General features: G+C 45.1%; 1 protein-coding gene across 1 annotated transcript in view; it reads left to right on the top strand.

Moving 5' to 3' along the window:
* The window catches only part of IQUB (IQ motif and ubiquitin domain containing), a 71,909-nt gene that overhangs the window by 16,368 nt on the left and 32,318 nt on the right, over window positions 1-23,223 (top strand). Inside the window, 5 exon segments of the mRNA XM_006024517.3 lie at window positions 1-45; window positions 200-375; window positions 685-840; window positions 2,532-2,742; window positions 7,289-7,464. The exon segment at window positions 1-45 is cut by the window's left edge and continues 19 nt beyond it. Of these exon segments, the coding sequence (XP_006024579.2) occupies window positions 1-45; window positions 200-375; window positions 685-840; window positions 2,532-2,742; window positions 7,289-7,464 (764 nt within the window).

Below are 23,223 nucleotides of genomic sequence, written 5' to 3'. Positions count from 1 at the left end.
AGGAATACAACATGCCCGATGTCATAACTGTCAGAGTGCAAACAGGTAAACGGTGTTCTTGAAATATGCATTGATAGTCTTGTGATATAATTAGGTACAAATTCTATTGCATATGCATTGATATTCTTATGGCACTATAATTAGATGCACATGATATTCAATAAATTGTTTTATCTGGTAACTGTTTTCATCTGAATAGATGCCAATACATTCCAGGATGTAGCAGTAGAGATTGAAAGACCTACCTACCGCAAACCATTTCTGGGTGGATTTAAGCATAGAGTAACAGGTGTAGAATTTCATAATGCAGGATCACAAACCATACCCAAAAAACGACCTGGCAAAGGAATTGAAGTATTCTGTCGAGAGACTCAGGTAATCTTTTTACAGTCTTCCATTTATAATATTTTTACTAAACAGAATAGGAGGCTGACATGATTATCAGAATAACAGAGGCATTTTCTGATTTCCCCCCCACCCCCCACCCCTTCCCTTAGTTAAAAAAATCAGAAGCAAACTATTTATTGGTGTGAGGATGGGAGGAGGGAGAGCGAGAGAATAAATACCACCTAAGGATTAGGCTTAAACTCTTACATGCTTCTGTTGTAACTGATCTTGTTCTTTATTGTCAGTATAGTTTTATGTTGGCTTACTATGATGATATAAGCATACTTTTTGTTTCAGACTGCTGTTGAGAAGAACAAGCAGCAACAGACTAGAAATACAACCTCCACCCAAATGACTAAAATTGGTGTCTGTGTGTCAAACATGACGGATAAACTAATAAAACCAGGAAAGTATCTTACAGCAGACGAATATCATAAACACAGGCTTGATGCAGTAAGTTCTTATCCTTTTGAAACTTTGCCTGTAAGACAACACAATAAAAAGATTAATTGAACACATAATGGGATAAATATTCAAAGAATGTATTTAAAGAAGAACTATGAAAAACATCTCAATCTTCACTTGTGTGGAGGAGAAGGAGTACATATCCACTCATGTTACTAAGGCTGCATTTTTAACATTTGAGAGAGCTTTACTTCCCTCTGTTTAAAAAAAATCTCAATGCTTTCATAGTTTCTGTCCCAGGATATGAAATAGATGCATTTAAAAGTTTGTTTAAGCCTCTTTTTTAAGCCTTTCTAGCTTTCTCAGAAAGTTTCTTTAGAAGTATGTAAATAGCATGCATAAAGGTAAAACTGCACAGGGTGACATAAGCAGCAAGCCTTCTGTCAGCAGTAGCACTAGATTGGGACTCAGGAGAGTTTGCTTCAGTTCTCAGCTCTGTCACAGGCCTGCTGGGTAACCCTTCCCAAGTCACTTTAGCCATTCCGCCTCAGTTTCTCCACTTGTAGAATGGGAATAATGATACTGACATGGAAAAGTGTTTTCAGATGTACTGATAAAAAGTGATATGTAAGAGGCAACTACTATTTGGTTAATATTGAGTGAAAGAAGTACTTTACAGACTGTGGTCCCCAGTTATGTGACTGTTCCTTCCTTTGTTCCAGCGTGTGTAGTTGATGCTGTGTTCACAATTTCAGCTGCATTTTCTATATTTTTCCCCTGGAAATGCATATACATGTTTCTGAAGTATTTCATTTAGGACTAATATTAATCTTGGCACAAGCATATGCAGTTCCATTGGTTCAAATGTGTTGCATCTATTTACCGTAGCAGTGAGATAAATATATAACAGTTTAGATGGCCAGATTTCCACAGATCCTCAAGTACATTAATCCAGAATAACATGAATTATCCCACGTGCCTACCTGGATTTTTTAAATATGAGAAAATTATGGAAACAATATATATATATTAGGGAAATTATGAAAACAATATCCAAAAAGTGTAGTATTGGTTTTTGCAATGTCTCTATATATTGTTTCCATAATTTTCTTATATTTATAAATTTCAGGTAGGTGTATGGGATAATTTACATTACTTTGGATTAATGTACTTGAGGTCCTGTGAAAATCGGACTGTCTAAACTGTTCTAGAATTTTGTACCTGTTAGAGGTTTGGTATATTTTAAGCTTATGATCTTGTTAATAAATAGTTTTACTTTTGCACGTGTGTGTATGAGAGAGCATCTGTATCGGTACTCACTCTATCATGCACATTGCAGGAACTACAAGATGTATTGAAGTATGATGGGAGTGTGAGGAAACAATGAATTAATATTTGCTAGCATGTTTGATAACTATCCCAGCACATCAGCAGCCATAACCATTATCAGTGTACTCCGTAACAAGAATTTTTTTCAGGAGGGATTTGGAGGAATTAATGGTGTAGTCGTATTGAATAATCACAAATTAGGGAGCTGCTGTTGCTGAAGAAAAGAGCTTTGTTATATTCTAAATGTGGAATAACGCTTGCTCACTTTTATGAATATTTAAAATATCATCACACTTTGAGTACAAGAGAAATTTGTGGAAAATATTAAGTGGGTAGAATATGCTGTACAGCATTGTGTCCTTTTTCTAGTGTTTTACTTCAAATTGATGTTGATTCTTCTCTCTTGTTAGGTGGTAATAATACAGACTTACTTGCGACGATGGCATGCCATAAATGCAGTACGGAAATTAAGAGAAGAGAAAAGGTTGCGGTTGGAATGGGAGGCACAAGAAGAAGTAAGAAGAAAAAAAGAGAAGGAAGAAAAACTGAGAAGGGAGCATGAGCGAAGATTGAATCCTAAAACAAAGGAAGACTTTGAACTACTTTATCATGCTTTAGAATGTAAGTTTTCTTAAAGGGACATTTTCAAATCAGCTTAGGCCCCAAAGTTAGGTCTTGTTGAAAACAATCTCTTACTGAGCCCTGGCATCAGTGGGAATACTTCCACTATTTTGTCAGCTAGCAGTTGAAATACTTCGTTTGTAAAGAACCATCTAGCAGCCAAATATTTCTTCATTCCTGTTGGAAATAATCAGCTTACTGAATGCTGCTGATAATTGTTCAGTTTGGCAGATTTACTGTTAGCTTCATCCATCTCTAATGCCAAGTCCAGTTGGAAGAACGGGAATTGTTTTTGTAATTTAGTAAGATTAAAATAATTGATGAACTTACACAACAATAAATCTAGACAAAGCCCATCTTTTAATGCCTGTAGTTTAGAACGTTAAACATTTAAACTGCACCAGAAGGTTGTGAAACTTCAGCCAAAAAGTAAAAAGGCAATTGGCATATTTTGCTTAAGCCTTTCTAATGCTTTCTTGTCTTAAGTTTTTCACTTTGTCCCCCTCCTTTTTGTGTCATTGTTTAGGAAACAGTTGCCAAAATTAAAACATGCTACTTAGTATCCTGTATGCTGCCCCAATGGAGTGAGTCATTTCTAATATAAAAAAAGACTTCTCTAACATTTCCTACTTATAGTTTGAGGTAGATTTTTGCAGAAAGATACCATTGTCATAACGGCTAATAGCACTTGTGTGCTTTGCTCATTCCTCTATGTGGAAAATATCAGTGAGAACTTTTTTGAAGAAAACAAGTAGACACGTAAAAAATAACCTCGTGCCAGTATTGGCATATAGAGTACAGGACGTGCTTTTGAAATGTCTCATGGTGAGTTTTGTGAGTTTACTGTAACAAAAGATACTGTTATGTCATTGGCTTGCTGTATGGCGGAGAACAGAGCCTAGTGACTGTAATACAACAACTCTTGAGCTGCTGTTCTTTTTTTTTTTCCTTCTTTTCTGTTTTTTTTTATGCCACACTTGTTAGGGTGCCTTTGGCAGATCACACTTAATTTTTGAGAGGGTAAATCACTAGTCAAGGGACAAGCATTCTTGTTAGTGACCAGAATTTTTAAGTGACAAGTGATATTCTGTGTCTCCATTTTTTTATATACCTTTAGCACTTTCTGAGAGAGAGAGCTCCTGTAAGGTGTGCTGGATTTGAGTATTGAAAACCAAGTGAACTTGTTTTTTCATAATCAGCTCTATTAGGGAATGCTATATGGCTGATGATTTGAAACAGCAACACTAACAGTGGCTAAGATTTTTTTTTAAACGGCTGTTTCACAGCCAACAGTATTTTAGCTGGCTTTGTAATCCAATCAGTTTTTAATTTAAATTGTAAGAGGCTTATTTGCAATGAAAATAAATCTTAACATGGAACTCTTGAATGAGCATAGATATTTTTAGATTTGAAACTTCTGGTTTACAAGTGCCTCTCTTTGTTCAGTTAAATACCATTGCGTTCATACAACAACAAAACCCTGAATTGTGCAAGTTCCCAAATTCATATCAAGGCAACATGTGAAGCATGTGCCAGTATAAATGATATAAAAACAAAATTCCATTACTTAATGTCTGTTAACTCTGGTTGAAAGCATTAGTCTTTAATTTGACTGTTTTGCTTCTGTTTTTGTTCGTTGTTGTTGTCTGATTCCTTCCCTAGGCTGCAACTGGCAGCAGTCATGCTCCTCATTGGAACAGAGCTTAGTGATTCTAGGAATCACTCGTATTTTTTCCTACCTGCAGCTAGCACTACTTTCACATTCTTACAGTGTCAACAGTCTACACAAGCTAAATCACTGTGACAGTAATAGAATGAGATTATTCTCCTCTAGAGATCTGTGAAGGGCATTACTGGTGATCACAACAGGGGGATTTTGTTACAGGGTCAGCCAGAACTAACAACAGCTTGTAACAAAATTTTGGCAGGGGTGATGTGTGAATTGTAAACAAGATCCATTATGTTCATGTGTGTATACTTATTAGTAACAAAATGTCATTAATTATTGTGAAGTGCACACATGATAACGATTAATTAAAACTGGTAAGAAACAAGGAATGTGCCAAATAAAGATTTCTGCATATCTGTAAAGTATGTATACTGCCTGGCTTATTTTTTAACATTGTTGCTTAGCTCTTTTTGGCCCAGAGGTAAATCTTGACAATTCTAACAACTGTGTGTGTAAAGTTGCTTACTGGAGTTGCTAGCATTGTCTTTGAAAAGGCTGCCCCCTTGTGACATGTGAACCACTGTGCAGTTTTGTGCTGTGTGGTGCTAGTGACTAAAATGGCTGTTCTGAGAGTATCTTGTGATGCTCTGAACTTGTTGGGAAACTTTAATATTAACTCTATAGCAAAAAGAGCATTAAGAAAATGGGTTTGAAATGGAAGAAGTATGAGATTCTGGAGATAACTTAATCATAGACAGCACACAAACCTTTTTCCTCAGCAATTCTTCCCTAATATAGAAAAGCATGTTAGATTTATTTTTCTTGCAAATACATGTAGAGCATACGTGCAATGGATGCATTATTTTTGAACTGCTGTTTTTAAATAATGACTGTTTGAGAAAAAGTTTATATATGGACAGGGTTTTGACTTTGCAAAAAAACTCTCTAACAAAGAAGATAAGTTATACAGTAAACAAAAAAAACATTGTTGAGTTTTAAAACCTCTTCATTTTCTTAAGACTAGACAAATGTTCATAAGGAGATCTGTTTACATATATCAGCACTCATAATGTGTCACATTGTCCTCTACAATACAGTCGGATATAGAAATAGGTGACTGTAGATGTATTCAGTAATATCTGTTGGATAACAAAATTGTGTGATTTACATATATCTAAGTGCCACAGCTCCTCTAGCAATTTCTTGAGCTTCCTATTTCTTCATTTGGCCCTTAGGAGTCAAGAGGCTAGATTCTCATTAGTGTCAACTATTGACCAAGCTGCCATAACTTTCATCTGTGACTTGGGTGTATGGTCCTTGTGTGTAGCGCTCAAGCCTTGGAGGGGGGAAGAGGAAAGGAAAGCACTGCTTGGTCTGCCTAGATATCTCCACTAATGGACCTCTCTCCCCCTGAGATGCCAAAATGAGCTATCCCTTGCAGTGTGATCTGTAAATGGGATGAAATGGACATGTCTTGAAACCAGTAGCAAGAGCTTAAGCTGTTATGTCACTCCCAGTTTCTTGGGTGTGTTTTCATAGGATACTGTTTCTCATTTTTATGTGGATCGATAAGCATTGAAATTCTTCACAAGCTTGACATTTAAACCATCATAAATAGACACCTCACTGTTAACACCTCCACTGAGATTATTTGGGATAATTCAGACCTTTGAGTCTTTGTCTAAGTTTCCAAAGAGCTTGAAATTAAAAGTAAGTTTACCCTGTATGCTCAGTTCATCTTTTGAAGATCATCTTTGTAACTATAAGGACTAGGACAGGAGTATGCAGCCCCCCCGGCCCGTGTGTCAGAGAGTGGCATGTGAAGGCATTTTGCTTGGCATGAGTGCCTCAGGGAAGGGGCCAGACCTGCGCTGCCACAACATGGATTGGGCCCCTCACAGCTCCTCCACAATCTACCCCTGGCATGCCAACATCCTAAAAGTCAAGGTTGCAGATGTTTTTGGCACTCTGCCCAAAAACATTGCTGACCCCTGGACTAGGGTTTTCTTTTTTTTTTCCCCCGCAAGAGAAGGTTGAGAGTCAACCTTGTGGCTGCCTATAAGTTCATCACGGGGGCACAGAAGGGAATTGGTGAGGTTTTATTCACCAAGGCGCCCCCAGGGGTCGCAAGAAATAATGGCCACAAGCTAGCAGAGAGCAGATTTAGATTGGACATTAGGAAGAACTTCTTCACAGTTTGAGTGGCCAAGGTCTGGAACGGGCTTCCAAGGGAGGTGGTGCTCTCCCCTACCCTGGGGGTCTTCAAGAGGAGGTTGGATATGCATCTAGCTGGGGTCATCTAGACCCAGCCCTCTTTCCTGCCTATGCAGGGGGTCGGACTCGGTGATCTATTGAGGTCCCTTCCGACCCTAACGTCTATGAATCTTTTCATACAAAACTGTCTTGGATTCTGGAGTTTAAATTGGCAGTAGTAAGAATGTGAATGAATTCCATCCAGGAAGAGCACACACCAACTGCTGCAGCTTCCTTAGCCTGACAAAGGGTTTTTGAACCCGAAAGCTTGTTTAATAGCTATTCTCCAACCATTTGGGTTGGTCTAATAAAAGATATCAAATTCACCCAAGGAACCCTGTCTGCCTATATCCTTAGACCAACACGGCTACAACCTAAACCCCTGCAATGAATTCATGATAACTGTGTAACCTCTACAGTTTGATTTTTCTCTGTGCTATTTATGTGAACGAAGATTTTCAAAACAAATGTCTTGTGTATTTTTAAGTTAAGGAACTTAATGTTTGGCTTCAATCAATCATTGAAAACTAAGTATGTGTGGGCAAATTATGAAAGCAAAATGCCCAGCTAGTTTAACCTTCAGACATTCTAAAATTAAGACTTTGTTTGTGTATGTGTATATAGTGTGGAGACGAGAGGAGATTGCGCATATTAACAGCACTCTCAGTGGAGCTGAAAGAAAAGCAGCCCTATGTTCACTTCTAGAACAAGAGACGCAGCTGATTGCTTCTATTGGAAGACACAGACTAAATGCAGATGAAGAGAACCAGCAAAAAGCAAAACTATACTTTTTGGATAAGGTCAGTGAAATAATGGCAGTCTTAACATGGATGTTTCCAAAGTTAAAACACACAATAGTATTTACAAATTCACAGACAAAAGAAAACCACTGTGTTAGCATGAGCAGTTAAATATGGGTGTATTCATATATTAGTTATTCTTTAAGTTGATTTATGTTGGTAGAATTTAATGAATTTTGTTGTTCTTCAGTACAGAATTGCAGATTTTTTTTATCCAAATATTCCTATTGCCTACAAATGTCCAACTTGGGATCCTTAAAATTCTGGTTTATTAGGTGGATTGAAGCACTGTAATGAAGTTAAATCATAAACCTTGGGGCTGGTCCACACATGCGCACACACTAGCAAGCTACAAGAGTCGGGTATACCTATCCCACAAGTGCTGGAGTCTGCCGTTGAGGCTTCTTTCAGCGTGGTATCATTTTCCAGAAGGGGGTGGCCGGCTGGTCCTTCTGCTTGGACAGGTTGGGTGCTGGTCAAGTTGGAGATGAACAGGGCACCACTGAGGGTCACTTTTCACTGCTTTTTATCTGTCCTTGGCAGACTTTGGTGACTCCCCAGTTTTCAGGTTTGCCCAATCCAGGGGTCGTTGACCCTCGTGGGACTTCCCCCTCAGTGGCTACTGGATGGCATCTGTCAGCCCCAGGGGTCGTCCGCATGTACATGCAGGTTTGGGAGTTCATTGATGAATTTTGACTAGGGTTCTGGGAGCGGTCGATCTGGAGATACTCAGCCCAAAAGTTGATCCCCGGCGTTGATTAACTCAGACCAGGGCTTTTAGCCCTTGAACAGTGACGTTTAGAGATTTCCCGGTTGCTACATTGTCTTCTATTGATTTCTTCCATTGGTTGATCTGCGACTTTCCTAGGTGTTAATTACTGTCTGCTACTGTGTTACACATTCAATCACTGATTCACTCACTCTTTCAGGGGCCCGCCTGATACAGGGAAGCGGCAGTTTGACTCCTGCCCTTGTTAGCATTGTTACAGTGTATAACTTCTGAAACTAAACACATTTAGTTGAAAGGTGAGGAGTATAAAATATAAGCTACAAAAGTAATACAATGGTACACAAATAGATAAAAATACCAAAATACAAGGGGAGATATAAAATGCACACATACAAATTTTAAAACACAATTCCTTATCTTAAAGTGAAAGAAAGAGGAAGGAAGAAAAGGTAGAAGAGGAAAAACATATCCAAGGATGGGAGAGCAACTGCAGGCAAGAGGAAAAGGGGGCTTTCTGCTACATTCCTAGTTGTTGGAAACAGTGAAGAAAAATGCATTATCAAAGAGTGTGTGTTTCAGCTTAGGCATGACAGGGTACATATTAGTTCAATGCTGACCTGATGGAATTTTTATTATGGGAATATACTGTATAGAGCACCAGATTGTCTGATATCAGGTGCTTATTGAATGTTTCATAGTTACTCTTTTAGAGCTGTTGCAGTGTGTTATGGGTGTATTATACAGCATAGAATATAGAATTCATTGTTTTGATGTACAAATCTATGCAAGCCCAAGTACTCATGCTTTATCTACTTGTGAATTATTTTAATTACTCTGCCTGTTAGCTTCTTTCTTTCAAAAATACCCAGTGTCAATAATCAAAACTTGGAGCGGGGAGGGCAGATCAGTGCCCCCACAGCGAGGGAGGGATTGGGGCTGGGGCTGGGACAAGCTGTCCAGCTGGGGAGGGGGGCTCCCACCACTGCGTGCTGCCACGCTTCACCGGTCCAGGAGGGCATGGGAGCGGGTGTGTCCCCCCCCGGATCTGTGTGGGGTGGGCTGGGCCAGGCTGTACTCTGGACAGGTGGTGGAGGGTGCTGGGAGTGGGGGCTACACCCTCTTGCCGCTTGGCCAGCCTCCCCACACCTCCCAAACAAGCCACCTCTTTGCTCTGGCTGGGTGAGCAGCAGCAGGGCATCGCAGTGGGCATCCAGATCGGAGTGGGGCTGGCGGCAGGGACTGTAGGGAATTTTAGGGGGGTTGTAACTTCCCCTGTAGCCCCTGTTCCACTGCACTCTGCAGGGTGGGTGGAGCCAGGGCTGCGCTCCAGGCTGCAGCTGGGGCTAGCCTCCCGGAGTGCAGCCCTGGCTCTACCCGCCCCATGGAGCACAGCCCAGTGATGGGTGGCTGGGGCTAGCCTCCTGGAACCCAGCCCAGCCCAGCCCTCCCAGACCAGCGGTGTGCAATGATGAGAACCCTCCTCCCCAAGTCCCGTGCCTCCACGCCCCAGCTGGCCAGCTTGTACCAACCCCAATCGCTCCCCTTCTGTGGGGCATTGATCTGCTCCCCGTTCTGCCCACCACAACAGACTTACCAGCTGGAGGTAGCAGTGTCTGGTGTGGTGAGGACTGCTGCCTGTTTAGTCTATGGCCGAATCTCCAAATTGGCAACGAATCTTTTCCAAATTGATTCGGAGCCTTCGGATTACTTTTAGATTTTCTCAGAGTTTTCAGAGACCTAGATCTTGTCTTAAGTAATGTAGTAATGACATAAATTTCCTTAAAATAGTTATTGTTGTAGCCTATCTAATATACCCTCACTCCTCCATTTCAAAGGATGCACACTGCTACTGCTTGCTTTGATATGTCTTAAACAATTGTTTAAATATTTATTTTTATTTCTCCTACAATTCAAGTTGAAGAAGCTGTAGGAGCTAGCAACAGAAAAAAAAGAGTCCTGTGTGGTAGGTTTTAGCTACTGGCAATCTTCTGTGATCTAAATCCATGTCCAGTCAGGCAAAAAAAGCATGTGTTCTTCAGTTGTTTTTGTGCAGTCAAGTTTGCCTGTGCCCTGGGGAGAGCATTTTAGTTGTGGTAGGTTGACTGCCATCATGTTAGCCTCCATTTTTATTTATCAAGATAAGCTGCTGGTATTGTTTTCCTAGCAGTAACTCTTGATATTCCTTCTGGCATGTAGGAGTACATGCTGAATTGCATGGCTTTAATTTATATGTGCAAGCTCTGTAGGCATGCACACAGCCTGGACAGTTTTGTGTAGGCAAATGTAAGCACTTAATTATTTATTCAGGTAAAGTTGTCGGTTTACTTATACAGGTGCTGTGATTTCTTGTGCATTTTTGCATTGAACTTCCATTTTCTATTTTTTGATTTTGTGGTCTTAAAGAAGTCAGGAGGCTGAATACCACGGTGGACTAAATCCTGCATGTCCCATTGATTTCAACAAACCTGTGCTGATTTACGTCAGCAGACATTCTGACCCAGTGTGTGTCATTAGTAGCTTTTATCAAGACTTCATGACTTAGAAGTGGTAAAGAACCAAACTGAAACAGAGTAATTTGGTATGGAGCATAGGTGTTCAACCCCCAGCCTGCAGGCGAATTCAGCTCATGAGGCCATGACATCAGGCCCATGGGGCTTCTCATGGGTTGAAAAATTTTGTGGTGGGGGAGCAATGGCAATTACCACCCCTACCCCGCTGCCAAATTCCAAAGTCCCTCAGGGGCCTGTCACACTCCCTTACTCTGCAAGGCTGAATCTGGCCTGTAGATGGACTGGCCCCTGCCCGTGTGGCCCATAGTGCAAAAAGGTTTAGCATCACTGGTCTAGAGCAGTGGTTCTTAACCAGGGTGCTGCAAGGTGTGAGAAGGCAAGTGCTCGCTTGTCACCATCCAGCCCCTGTGCAAGGAGGTAAGCACTGTAGTACATAAATTAGTTTTTGAAATGGGGTATCGCTAAATTCCGAAAAGCTTGGAATCAGTGCCTTTAGTTTAGAAAGGTTGAGTGCCATGGAGTCCTAAAGAAGTAGGGCTAGAAGGCATCTCCGAGGGCATCTACTCCCCTGCCTGAGGCAGAAATGCCCCTATCCAAACCATTCCACACAGCCATAATCTAAACTTTACATAAAACTACCCTCAACCCTGACACAACATAGACCTACCACCCTAACCTGTCACAGGTAAAGCAGGGAACCACAGCAGCTAGTGTCCTGCTTCTATAAAATGTTGTCAATATTTGCTCAAGAGGTCCCAGGTAGAGGGCTGCGCCCCTGGCTGCAGAAGAAGGAAACCCCGACAGTTTATACCAGTCTGACCATGGGGTAAATTCCTTCCTGACTCCAAATATGGCAATCAGCCTGACCCTAAGCAGAGGGGCAAGACCCTCTAGCCAGCAACCTCACAACAAGCGGTGCTGTCACGGACCACTACACCTTAGAGGGAACATTGGTGGGGAGCCCCAGTGATAGAGCCGGCCCAGCAGGGGCTGTACTCCTCACTGCAGTGTGCAGTGCTGGCTGGTGTGCCTCACGCCGCCAGGCACCAGCAGTTGGGCTGGGCATGAGTGCCCTGAGTGCCCCTGCCTAGTGCTGCTGCTGCTCACCAGGGCTGTGCACTATGGAGTGAGTGTGGGGTGGGAGGGAGTCCCCACACACCCCCATCCTCTCTCACCCACACACTGCCCCCTGGGGCTCTGTGCTGCTGCTGACCCCCTGGGCATGGGCTCCACGCTGCCGCCAACCCCAGCCCCAAGCTCCACCCAGCTGGAGCTCTGCCCCCACCCTGTCACTTTCATACCTGCTGGGTTTTAGTCTCAGCAGGAGCATTGGCACACCCCAGTCAAAGTCCCCAGCCTTGGCTCCAGGAAAAAAAAAGCTGGGGGGGAGGGGGAAGGGGAGCAATCAGCAAAGCCCAGAAGCATGGGAAATACTCACGTTATAGCTACATTTGGATCATCCCTGACCAGTGGCTGTCCAACCTCCTCTTGAACATCTCCACTAGTGGAGATCCACAACTTCCACTGCCTCGCTATTCTCACAGTGAAGAAGTTTTTCCTGTTATTCAGTCTAAACCTACTGTGCTGCAACATCAAGCCATCGGTCCATGTCCTCCTCTCTGCAGCAAGAGGGAAAAGGTGCTTACCCTCTTTATGGCAGCCCTTAAGGTATTTAAAGACTGATATCATGTCCCCTCTTAAGTGCCTTTTCTGCAAGCTGAACATGCCTAGCTCCTTCAGCTGCTCCTCATGACTTGCCTTCCAAACCTTTGATCATCTTTGCTGCCCACTTCTGGACCCTCTAACTTCTCTAAATCCCTTTTAAAATGTGGAGGCCAGAATTGCACACAGTACTTCGGATGAGGCCTAACCAGTGCCAAGTAGAGAGGCATTACCACCTCCTGGGTCTTGCACCTAATGTTTCTCTTGTTGCAGCCCAACACTGCATTGGCCTTTTGTGCAGCTGCATTACACTGCAGATTAATATTGTCTGGTCTGCCAAGACTTCCAAGTCCTTTTCCATAAGAGCTGTCATACAGCCAGGTGTCACTCATTTCGTATTTGTATTTTTGATTATTTCTACCAAAGTGTATCAACTTTATATTTGTCCATATTGAACTTCATCCTGTGAGCACTAGCCCAGCTTTCCAATCTGTTGAGATCCTTCTGAATTATGCTTACATCCTCCAACATGTTTACAGTTCTTCCAAGTTTCATGTCATCTGCAAACTTGCTCAGGTTTGGTCTAGAGTAAGTTCATTAAATGATTATCAGAGCCCCACTGTGTTTTTTTTGGTACTAAATATTCATGTGGGATACACTCAGAAATCAAAGCAGAGGGAGAAAAACCTAACCACATGAAACAGTAATAATATGTTTGAATTTTGGTTGCTGTTGAACACTTTTAATTTTTATTTAAGGGGGAAGATAGCGATGTTTTATGAAGCAAATATATCATACCACGAAATGCCTTATATTATTGAGCTTTACAATATATTTGAGAACTTAAAGTTAAATATTTGAGTTTTTACTAAACCAGGCAACAGGTCAAGTCATATTGATAATATTTTTGACCTTTCTCATTATGAACTGACTTGATAAGAAATGTTGATGAGAACATAAGTAAGTGGGTTTATAATTGCTGTATTGTTACATGTTATAGCATCACCAAAGTTGCTGCTTTCAAGAGTGTAAAAATCAGGAGACTTGATAAATGAAATCATAGGATCAGTATCAAAGTCTTTTGCTTTGATTTTTAGGCTTCTTAGAGCATAGATGCCTCCGATTTTTTTTGATTTTTTTTTAAATAGAGGACTTACATTTGTTTGTAATATTAAGTCAGTTTTCTTCGTAGGGAATGGCACTCTAGGGAGATATTTAACTGCTTCTTCCCCAAGATACTTGAGAATCATGCTGTAACAGGCATTTAGTCTGAAGCCAATATATTCTTTCCGTTGCTGTCTACATTGTTTTAAGAACATGGGAACTATTCTTCAGTATCAACTCATAGCATTTCATTTTAATTTGTGTACTGAGGAGCTTCTACAGATACCTTGGGAAAGAGAGATGTCCCCAATATTTTGATTCATAGCAGGGAGTTGATGGCAGGGATAAACAGATGCATGAGGTGTAAAATATCTTGTTGTGTTTTCTCTTTGTTCCTCAGAAATTGTTATCTGGAGAATCTTTGTGTGATGCGAGTTAATGAATCATTTTGTATTGAAGCCTTTCTCTGTCTTGCGTGCGCTTGCGCTTGCTCATTCGCTCGCATTTTCTCTCTCTTGCTCATTATTTTTTATTTTGTAATGAGAAATGAGTTATTTTCCCCTTGCTTTCATCTCTCTCTCCTATTCTTTCTACTGTGGGGATTATGGGGTGGTATAAGTTTTCTTCTCTGTTTCTTTTGTGGCATGCATATCTGTCTTAAATATAAGAAAAGAAAGGGAGAATTTCTGTCTCTTAAAGTTGTATTTAGTGGTGTTATAGATAAAGATGGTTCCTTATGGGGAAGACAAGAGGTAAAAGGGAGATACCTAAATCTAGGTGGCTTTTGCCATCCCTAACTGGTTATCTCTTCTTCCCATTGAAAGGATCTCCTGTGGTCAGAGTATAAAGCCCCTGGTAGATATTATTTCCACGATGACATGGCTGTTCTCCCACGATGAAAACATTGGGCCATGTGCATGGTTAGCCACGGATAGGGCTGATAATTCCCCTCTGCCTCATCCTCTCCCCTGCCTCTCCTGCCCCAACCAAGCAAGAGGGGGACCAAAGAAATCCCTCCTGGTGCAAAGCAAAACACAGGGTGGTGTGTGTGTGTAGGTGGGCAGATGGAAGTTCCTCCCAACAGAATCAGGTGAGTGGAGAACTCCTGCCCAGCAGCCTAAACTCCTTCCCCTCCCACAGGGGGAGGGGAAATCCTCCTCCCCCCTGCCTGGTGAGAGCAAAGCACAGAGGGTGAGGGGGATTTCTTCTCCCTCTGTTCTTGGTGCTGCTGGGGAGGAGGTGAGAACCAGGGTCTAAGTTCCATGCTGGTGCAGGAGTTTCCCCTAGCAGGGGCTAGAGGAAATGCTTAGGTCCTGGTGTGGGCTATGTGGCAAAAGGCCACCTCTGTTTCTCCCCAAAAACACTGCTCTGTGACAATTTGGTTAGGATGGGACCAGCAGAGGATACACACTTTACCCTATCTCTTTAGGTAACCTGAGCTGGATATATTCCTGAGGGAGGGGGAAAACCTGCTCCCTCTGCCTATGTGACTGGCATCACATACCTGGGTGAGGGACTTGCTCCCTGTGGAGCTAGGAACTGCCAGTCTGCCCAGCAACTAGTGATGCATTTCAAATTGGTTGTCTAACAGCCAACAGGTGCTGGCCTCCATTGGACCAGGTACATGAGGTCACAAGGGCTATATAAGTTAAGGACTGCCCAGGAGAAGGGGGCAGCATCCATGAGGAAGACTCAGAGAGAGAGAGAGAGAGAGAGAGAAGAGCTGAACCATCTGAAACTTGCTCTCTCTCAAAACTCATGATCAAGGAACTGCCTGCCTCCAGAGGGAATCTCCACCTGCCTCTGGATGATACTTGTGAGTAAGCTACCTGAGATCTAACTAGATATATAGCTTGCAATAATTCAAATGCATAATCAAAGGCTACCCAGCCATGGGAGTTTGCTCTGTGGGATTTCTCTGATATTGCTCTACCCTGTACCCTATTCCAACCCTACCCCTTCTAAGCAATAAAGTTCCCCTTTGTACCTAGTGTGGGAGACTTATTGCGAGTGGGTCTAGATTATGCCTTGGGGTCCCCTTGGTTTGTCTGACTAAGGGAGACCACTACTTGTGCTTCTGACAGAAGGAAGCATCCCAAGTTCTTGAAGTGAATCAAGTACCCTCGAGGGCTACTAGCCCAGCCCTGGGTGGTGACAGTGGAACCCCCAGGCTAGTGGGTGTGCTCCAGGAAGGGGGTCGACCAGACGTGAGGCGCCCCCAGGGAGGCACTCAGAGCCTGGAAGGTGGTCAGGCGCAGTGAAGTGAGTGGCTCAATGCAGGAGCGCCCCCTACTGGCCTGCCACAGGCTAACTCCTACTTAAACTGATCAAGGTTTTGTTCAAAGCTGGGGGGCTTTTCAAGATAAGTTTCCACTGAGTGGAGGGAGCAGTGCATGTCAGGATGCTGGAAGACCCAGCTGATGCCTATCACTTGGATGTGTTTCCTGCTGCATGTTCAAATTCAAGCAGGACAGAAATTAGCTATAAAATTGTTACACATTTTTCAAACACTGTTTGGCTTTTATAGTTGGATGGCCATTTTTATGGTGTGATAATTCTTTAGATCTGCTCTAAATGTATTGCACAGTTAACTAATTAATTGCATAATACATGTAACATGCATTAGGGACATACAATTTTGAATGGATAATGTTAAGTAGTTTTGAAATAAATTTACTTTATGATCAGTGTGTGAAATGTTACCCAGATGTGGGTGTGTGTTGCTAAGATCTGACTGGATAAGGTAGCAGATGTCCCATTTGGTGGACGGCTGGTTCCAGATGGATGCTCAGTGCTTCACCTCTCACAAAGAATGAAGGTGTGGTACAGTGGAACTGTGAAAATGGAGCCACTGAGATACTTTAGGTGTTAGTTTATCAGAAGTTTCACCATCTCAGGCGACCAGGATTTGTCATTCTACAGGGGTCTTGAGCTGTATGCCAAAACTCAGAACTGAGGTTTTTGGTCTGGTATCATCATTACTGTCATAACCCAGATCCCTGAAGATCACTCTTTCTGTTCATGATGGAAAAATGTGGTAAAACCCAGAGTTTGTCATTTTAAGGAGAAAAATGTGGGAAATGGGTTTCCCTTTGCAGGCTGGCAGAGTTGCAGCCTGGAAGGGACTGGGGGGGAGTGGGAGGAGGGAGGTCAGGCAGGGGGCACCATGTGCGTGTCCTCATGTACGCTTGCACATGGCCACCAGAAAGCCTGAAGAGCAGCTTCCCAGAGGTAAGTGGGGATGGGAGGGCCCCCATAGTGAGGGGAGGGGGAGATTGAGGCCCGCATAGTGAGGGACAAAGCATGGCTGGGGTTGCTGCCCAGTTGGGGCAGTGCATGGGGCTTGGGGCCTCGGGCCATGTGTAGTCGCAGGACGCAAGCAGTAAGCGGGACAGGGCTGTAAGCAGCTCGTCTAGGGGGGTGGGGCTGGCTGTCTGCTGCTGCTTGCACTTTGGTGGGGGAGCTTGGGGGGGACACATGCCCCCCAATTTTGTGTGCAAGGTGGGGGTGGATGCAGGCTGCCCACTGCAGGCTCAGGCTCCCTGCCCTGCTGCCTCCACAGCCCAGTGGGCAGGACCCAGCAGAGTGGGGCGGGGAAGCTTGATGCTGCTGTTATGAGCCCCATGCTGCCATGGCAAGGCGCTCTCTGCCCACCCAGCAGCAGCAGGGGTGGCAGCATGGAGTTGTGCCCCTCGCTGCTGCAGGGCAGGCAGGGGGCACGGTGCAGGGCTTATGGTGACAGCAACAAACTTCCCTGCCTGGCCCTGCTCTGCCCTGTCATGCCAGGTCCTGCCCACTGGACTGCGGAGGCCCCGAGGGGAAGACAGCAGGGCAGGGAGCCCAAGCCCACAGCAGGCAGCCCACACTCATCCCCCCCACCCCATTGGGCTTCGCTCTAGACAGGTCACCCATGGAGGATGGGGAGCCCAGGCTTTGCGCTCCACCCCACCACCCTGTCACAGCTGGCAGCCAGGGTTCCAGTGCTGCTGTGGGGAGCAGGGTGCCTGGGTCCCTGGCCCCCTAGCCCTAGCAGTTGGGGCCCCCGCTGGTTGGGGGTGGCAGGGGGCTGTGGTTGGGGAGTGAGGGCCATTGCCAGGGCCCAGGGGGTGGTGGGTAGGGAGAGAGTGTGGTGGCTGTGGGTGGGGAGTGTGGGGTAACGGCATGAGCAGGGCACTGGCATATCAAGGCTGCTCAGTGCCACAAAGCAGTTGCGGGGGGGGGGCGCGGGTGGACAACTGCAGCTGGACCTGCATCCCGATGAGCAAAGGGAGCAGGGGAAGCTCTGATTTTTCCATGATAACTCCCCCCCCCCTTAAAAAACAAACAAACCACTGCCAAAATTTATAGGTATTTAGAATTTAATTTATTATATTTATAATATAGTGATTGAAGTGCTAGCAGGATTCCAAATTGCTTTAAAATTGTATATGTATCAATAAAACATTGTGTTCAGCTGATACGTATATATATATAGTGGGTGTTTCATTTTAATCATGGACAAACACAGATTTGGGGGGGTTTATTTAGAGAATTCGTACTTTGTGTTTTTAATCGGAGAATTTGCAATTTTTTAAACGGAAAAAACCAGGATCCCTGGCAATCTTGGTGCCTCCTCATGGGTATGGCAGTGTTTCTGCTCAGATTAGGCAGAATTCATATTTTCTTTGAAAACCTTGGTTTACTTCAAGGATTATGGGGAGTGGCCATAAAATGGCTTATTCTTGAAATATGCTGCTACACCAGGTTCTAGACCTAACATTGTTAGTAAGAGGATTTATAAATGAGACATGAGAACATCTTAATCGGCTATGGTCCACATGCTGGTCACCCAGAGATGGTTGACAAAAATATCGTATCAATTAACTTGGAAGAATGTTTGATATATCTGGATATATAGGACTGTGGAAAACTTGTGCTGGAAGGCGCTTCACGAAGTAATCTAGTCTAATACCCTGATGAATGCAAGAACACCCCAGCCAAGTATTGGTCAACTTCCAGTAGTGGAGGGTTCAGAGACTCCTGGATAATCTGTTCCAGTGGATAACCACCCTCATGCTTATAAGGTTCTTAAATTTTCTTTGTTGCAATTTAAGGCTATTCCCATCCTGTGGGCCAGTAGTCTATCGCTATCCTCTCCATAAGAACGCTTAAGACTGTTATTACTGGTCACTGACAGATGTTCTTGGGGAGAAGGTCAGGGAGAGCAGCACTTTACTTTCAGCTTGGTATGGCCCCACACCAAGCGCAGCACATGCCCAGAAGAGGAAATGCCTCAGTTTGACCCAGCTTTCCCAGCATCTGTATAGCTCATGTACTTCAGCAGGGCTTTTTGGTGGTTTTATCTAGCAGCTGATTGAATCCTGTTTTTTCCTGCCCAAGATTGAATCAGCTATTAGATAACAGCACCAAAAAGCCCTACTGAAGTGCATGATCTATACCTGGGGGTGGGGGACCGACAAAAAATAACTCATGGGCCAGATCCAGCCCACAGGGGGGCTTTGTCCAACCCATGGTGGGTCCCTCGGTCCCACCTGACCAAGGCGCTGCCTGGCCATAGTGCATCCTGCCACCCCCTGGGCACGCAGCAGGGCTGGGGTGGCTCTGCTGTGGGACTACTTTCTAGGCAGCCTGGGCCCTGGCAGCTCCTTTGCTGCTGCTGCTGCTTCTGGCCCCAGCCCCATGGTACAGGCGGAGACCATGCGCAGCTCTAACCCCGTGCACCCTGCTTCGGCTCCAAGCTCCCCATCTGGTCTGAGCAGCGGCAGCACTGGACAAACTGCTGCTTAGCACTGGGGGAAAACGGCCCCTCCCCTTCCCCGTAGTCAGTGCTTCCTGATGCAGCTGCCTGCAGCCCGTGCTGGGCTGCCCTGCATCTCTGTCGCATCACCGCCACCTCTGGACTGCCCTGCATGGCAGTGGTAGCAGCAGACAGCAGGTACACAGCAGCCCTGCTCAGGCTCTGGGCAGCTACACTAGGAAGTGCCAGCCTTTGCGGGGGGCGGGGGATGAGCCACCTTTACCCTACGCTGAGCAGCAGGTTCTCTCCTGTGCCACTGCTAAGCCTGGGCCCCAGCACCTGTCCCTCTGGGCTGAGCAGCAGCAGCGGTGTTGCCAGGCAGAAAGTGTTGCTCTGCGTGGGGCAAAGTGGCCCGTCCCCCTCACCACTGCCAGGGCAGTTTTTGCTGCGACCACCTGGAGCACGCGCCGTGCAGGGCTGGGATGCAGCTCCATCACTGCCACCTCTGGGGTTGCCCTGTGCGGCAGCGGAGACGGTGCAAAGCAGCCACAGGGCAGCAAAGAGATGTCAGTAATGGAGCCACACCACAGCCTGGCATGGTGTGTGCTCTGGGAGGTTGCACCAAAAACTGCCCAGTGGTGGTGAGGGGGAAGGGCCACTTTGCCTCATGCCAAGCAGCACTTTCTGCCTGGTGCCACCACCACTGCTGCTGCTGCTGCTCAGTCCAGACAGGCAAGCCTGGAGCTGACGGGTTGGGGCTGCACCTGCTGGTCCCTGCCGCTGCCGCAGGGCTGGGGGTAGCAGCCAGAAGAAGCCACCGCAGCTCTGCTGCATGCCCAGGGGTGGCAGGATGTGCCACGGCTGGGCAGTGCAGAGTGGGCATGGGGCGCACTGGGACTGCATGCTGTTTGTGGTGGTAGGGAGGCATCAGAGGCTTCATTGGCTCTGGGTTTTTGTGGAGCGAGGATGGGTGCTGACTGGCTCGGGGTGGGGGTGTGCACATCATAGGGCTTCCATGCACACCCCATCATACCCTCAAACCCTTGTCCTCAAGCCCCACAACCACACTTTCCCCCACACAATCTCACATCCCACAAATGCACACTGGCACGCCTCTGGGAGGAGCCCCACTCACTGCTATACGTACACACCCCACCATAGACATGTACCCACATACACACCCCACAGACCCCCACAAACCCCATACCCATCCACACATCCCTACAAACCCCACTTACCCATTTCCTCCCCCACACACACCTTTCCACACCCCACACAATATACAAGAGTAAGACTTCATTTTGAGCTACCATGCAATCACTTCTATATATACAGCACAAACACACAAATCAGGGGAAAAAAAATTAATTAAATTAAAATGTAGTATTGTGGATGTTTGATTTTCAGTATATAATTTGTTTTTTTCCCCAGTTCTAAGATGGCAAACCCTCTTTGTGACAGGGGCAAGCTTTCATGCCTAGTGCAAACACTGGCCTGCCTCCCTCTCTACGAGCTAGCCACCCACCTCACTTTCCTGCCACACCTTAATATAATAATAGGGTGTTAAATAGGTGGGAGGCTGCCCATTTTGAACCTTGATGTTTAGGGTGATATCTGCAGCTCCGTTCCACCTCTACACTGTGGCCCAAGCCTCACAAATGGCATCCACCAGTGGTTCACACTGGGTCTTTCATAACACATACACACAAACAGACAAAACACGTACTGGGTTCCAACCCCCCCCCCCCCCCCGGGGGGGCTCACATACTGCCCCTTCACTGAGGCTAACTGGGGTCTGTCATCCTGTCCAGCTCAGGTGGCCATAGCCCTGTCTGGCCCTCTGCCCTGGGGTATTACATCCTGTAAGGCGCAGGTGGCCATAGCCATGCCTGGCCCCCTCTCAGGGTCCCTGCAGCCACAGGACTCATGAAGAGCCTGGTGCTGCTCCAGGTCCTTCCGCTGATCTGGGCCCTGCCTCAAGACTCCCATGAGCCTTGGCTCCCCCTGGACTGGTTAAACCCACCAGGGATGTTGCGGCTTGGGGTTAAGGTGCCCCACACTCACCTTTCACTGGAAAGGTGATTGGCCTGGCATTTCTTGGGGACTCCTCTGCCACAGGGAGCCCCAACAGCCCCCCACCCTTACCCAGCAGGGTGCGGTTTCATGTCTTACCCAGAACAAATGAGGCCGCCTCTGTCCCATAGTTTCACCCTGTTCTCTGCAGTTCCTATTAAAGCAATGTTTTTCCTTTGCTGGCTGATCACAAATTGCTCTCAGCCCAGCTTCCCAAAAGGAGTACTTCCAGGGACAAGGGACGGGACTTCCGATGGCAAAGGTCAGAGGCTAGGGACGGGACTTCCAGTCCTAAGGTGGCGAGTAGGAGGCAGGGTGCTTGTCAAGGGGTGGGGCTGCCCTTGCGGCCCTTGACAGCTCACCAAAACTTACTAAGCAGCCCTTGAGCCAAAATAATTACCCACCTCTGATCTATACTGACTCTGGGGGAGCCGGGTCAAATTGAGGCAGTTCCTCTTCCAGTAAAGCACTGGGTTTTTTGAGGAGAGGGGGTTGGAAGGGGTTCCCCTATATTTGTCAGTGGCCACTTGTTATATTCCCCCTTGGTCTTCTCTTTTTCGGCTAAATAAGTTCAGTAATGTTCAGCCATATTTTAGGTGTGTAGGTTGTAGCTGTGTTGGTCTAAGGACATAGGCAGACAAGGTTCTTTGGGTAAATCCGATATCTTTTGGTCTACTAAAAGGTATCAGATTTACTCAAATACCTTACCAGCCATGTTTTATAAACTTCTAATAATTTTTCTTGTTCTCTGCTGAACTCTTTCCAATCTGTCTGCAGCTTTTTAAAAAAAAATACAGTGCCCAAAACTGGGCACAGTACTGAAGATAAGATTTTACTAGTCCTTAATTATCAGACGTATCATCTTAGTCCTGGGAGATAGAAATTATGCTGTTTTGTAGACAAGTTTATTCTTTCTTTGTCTCCCCACTGGTTGCGGGTATTCCTTAGAAAGTAATGATTTGGGTTGTGACTCTTTGGAAGCCTGTGTATGTGATATTGTCCCACCCAGGGACGCCAACACATTCCTTTTAAAGTTTCACACCCAAGATTGTGTCGTAATAAGAGATAATCAATAGCAGCTCTATTCTCTAAGACAGCGTCCCTTAATTGTTTTTGTTCAGCATTCAGGGCTGAAAGAGCTCAAGATGTAGCATTTAGTCCTTTTGCTAGAACACAGGCCACTGCATTAAGATTTCTGCTATTACTTACAGCGAGGCCTGGAACCCCCACCATAGATGCAGCTAATACTACGTATTCAGCCTTAGATAATAGTCCAGGGGAATCATTCTCATCGCATTCAGCAGTGAGAGTAGTGTATGTCCACTTATACCTCCCACCGAGAGGGGTTTGTTCAGTATGCATTAGGTCAGATTTCCTTGGAAGGGCTGCAGTTACCCGGGCAATGGTGCATGGTCCTCCAGTAGCGTTTGCTGGGAGGTATGAATATATTATTCTCCCGCAGGCTAGAAACCATCCTCGAGGAAGGATGGTATGTGCGTATACATAGGATATTTTTCTGGTCTTATTACAGAGGACATCTTTACCTTGGTTCAATTTAAGACAATTACCAGTACAATTAACCATTAGGAAACATTCGGAAGCATTAGCTGTTGCCTGAACCCGTACGGAAAACATGTTTCTGCTTTTATCTTTTACAATAGTCCCCCAATTATATATATCCTGATATGTACTTTCCTTATCTATACCTTTCAGCATAGTATAATTTTGTAAAATTTTCAAAGGGGTTGGTACTGCGATTAAGCATGAGGTAAAAACCAGGTGAGCATTGATCCCTCCCACTAAGCAAAAGTCTGTTCTATTTAAAATTTCCCAGGCCAGATAAATCCAGACATTTTCCTGAGGGTCAAATTTTTGTTGTAAAAGGGTTTCCCCTCCTATAAGTAGGAGTGGACAGATCAGGGTGCCCCACAATAAAACCTTGA

Source organism: Alligator sinensis, unplaced genomic scaffold (assembly GCF_000455745.1).
Source record: "Alligator sinensis unplaced genomic scaffold, ASM45574v1 scaffold574_1, whole genome shotgun sequence".
NCBI lineage: Eukaryota > Metazoa > Chordata > Crocodylia > Alligatoridae > Alligator > Alligator sinensis.
Note: the sequence above shows the minus strand (reverse complement) of the source record. Positions and strands in the feature narration are given on the sequence as shown.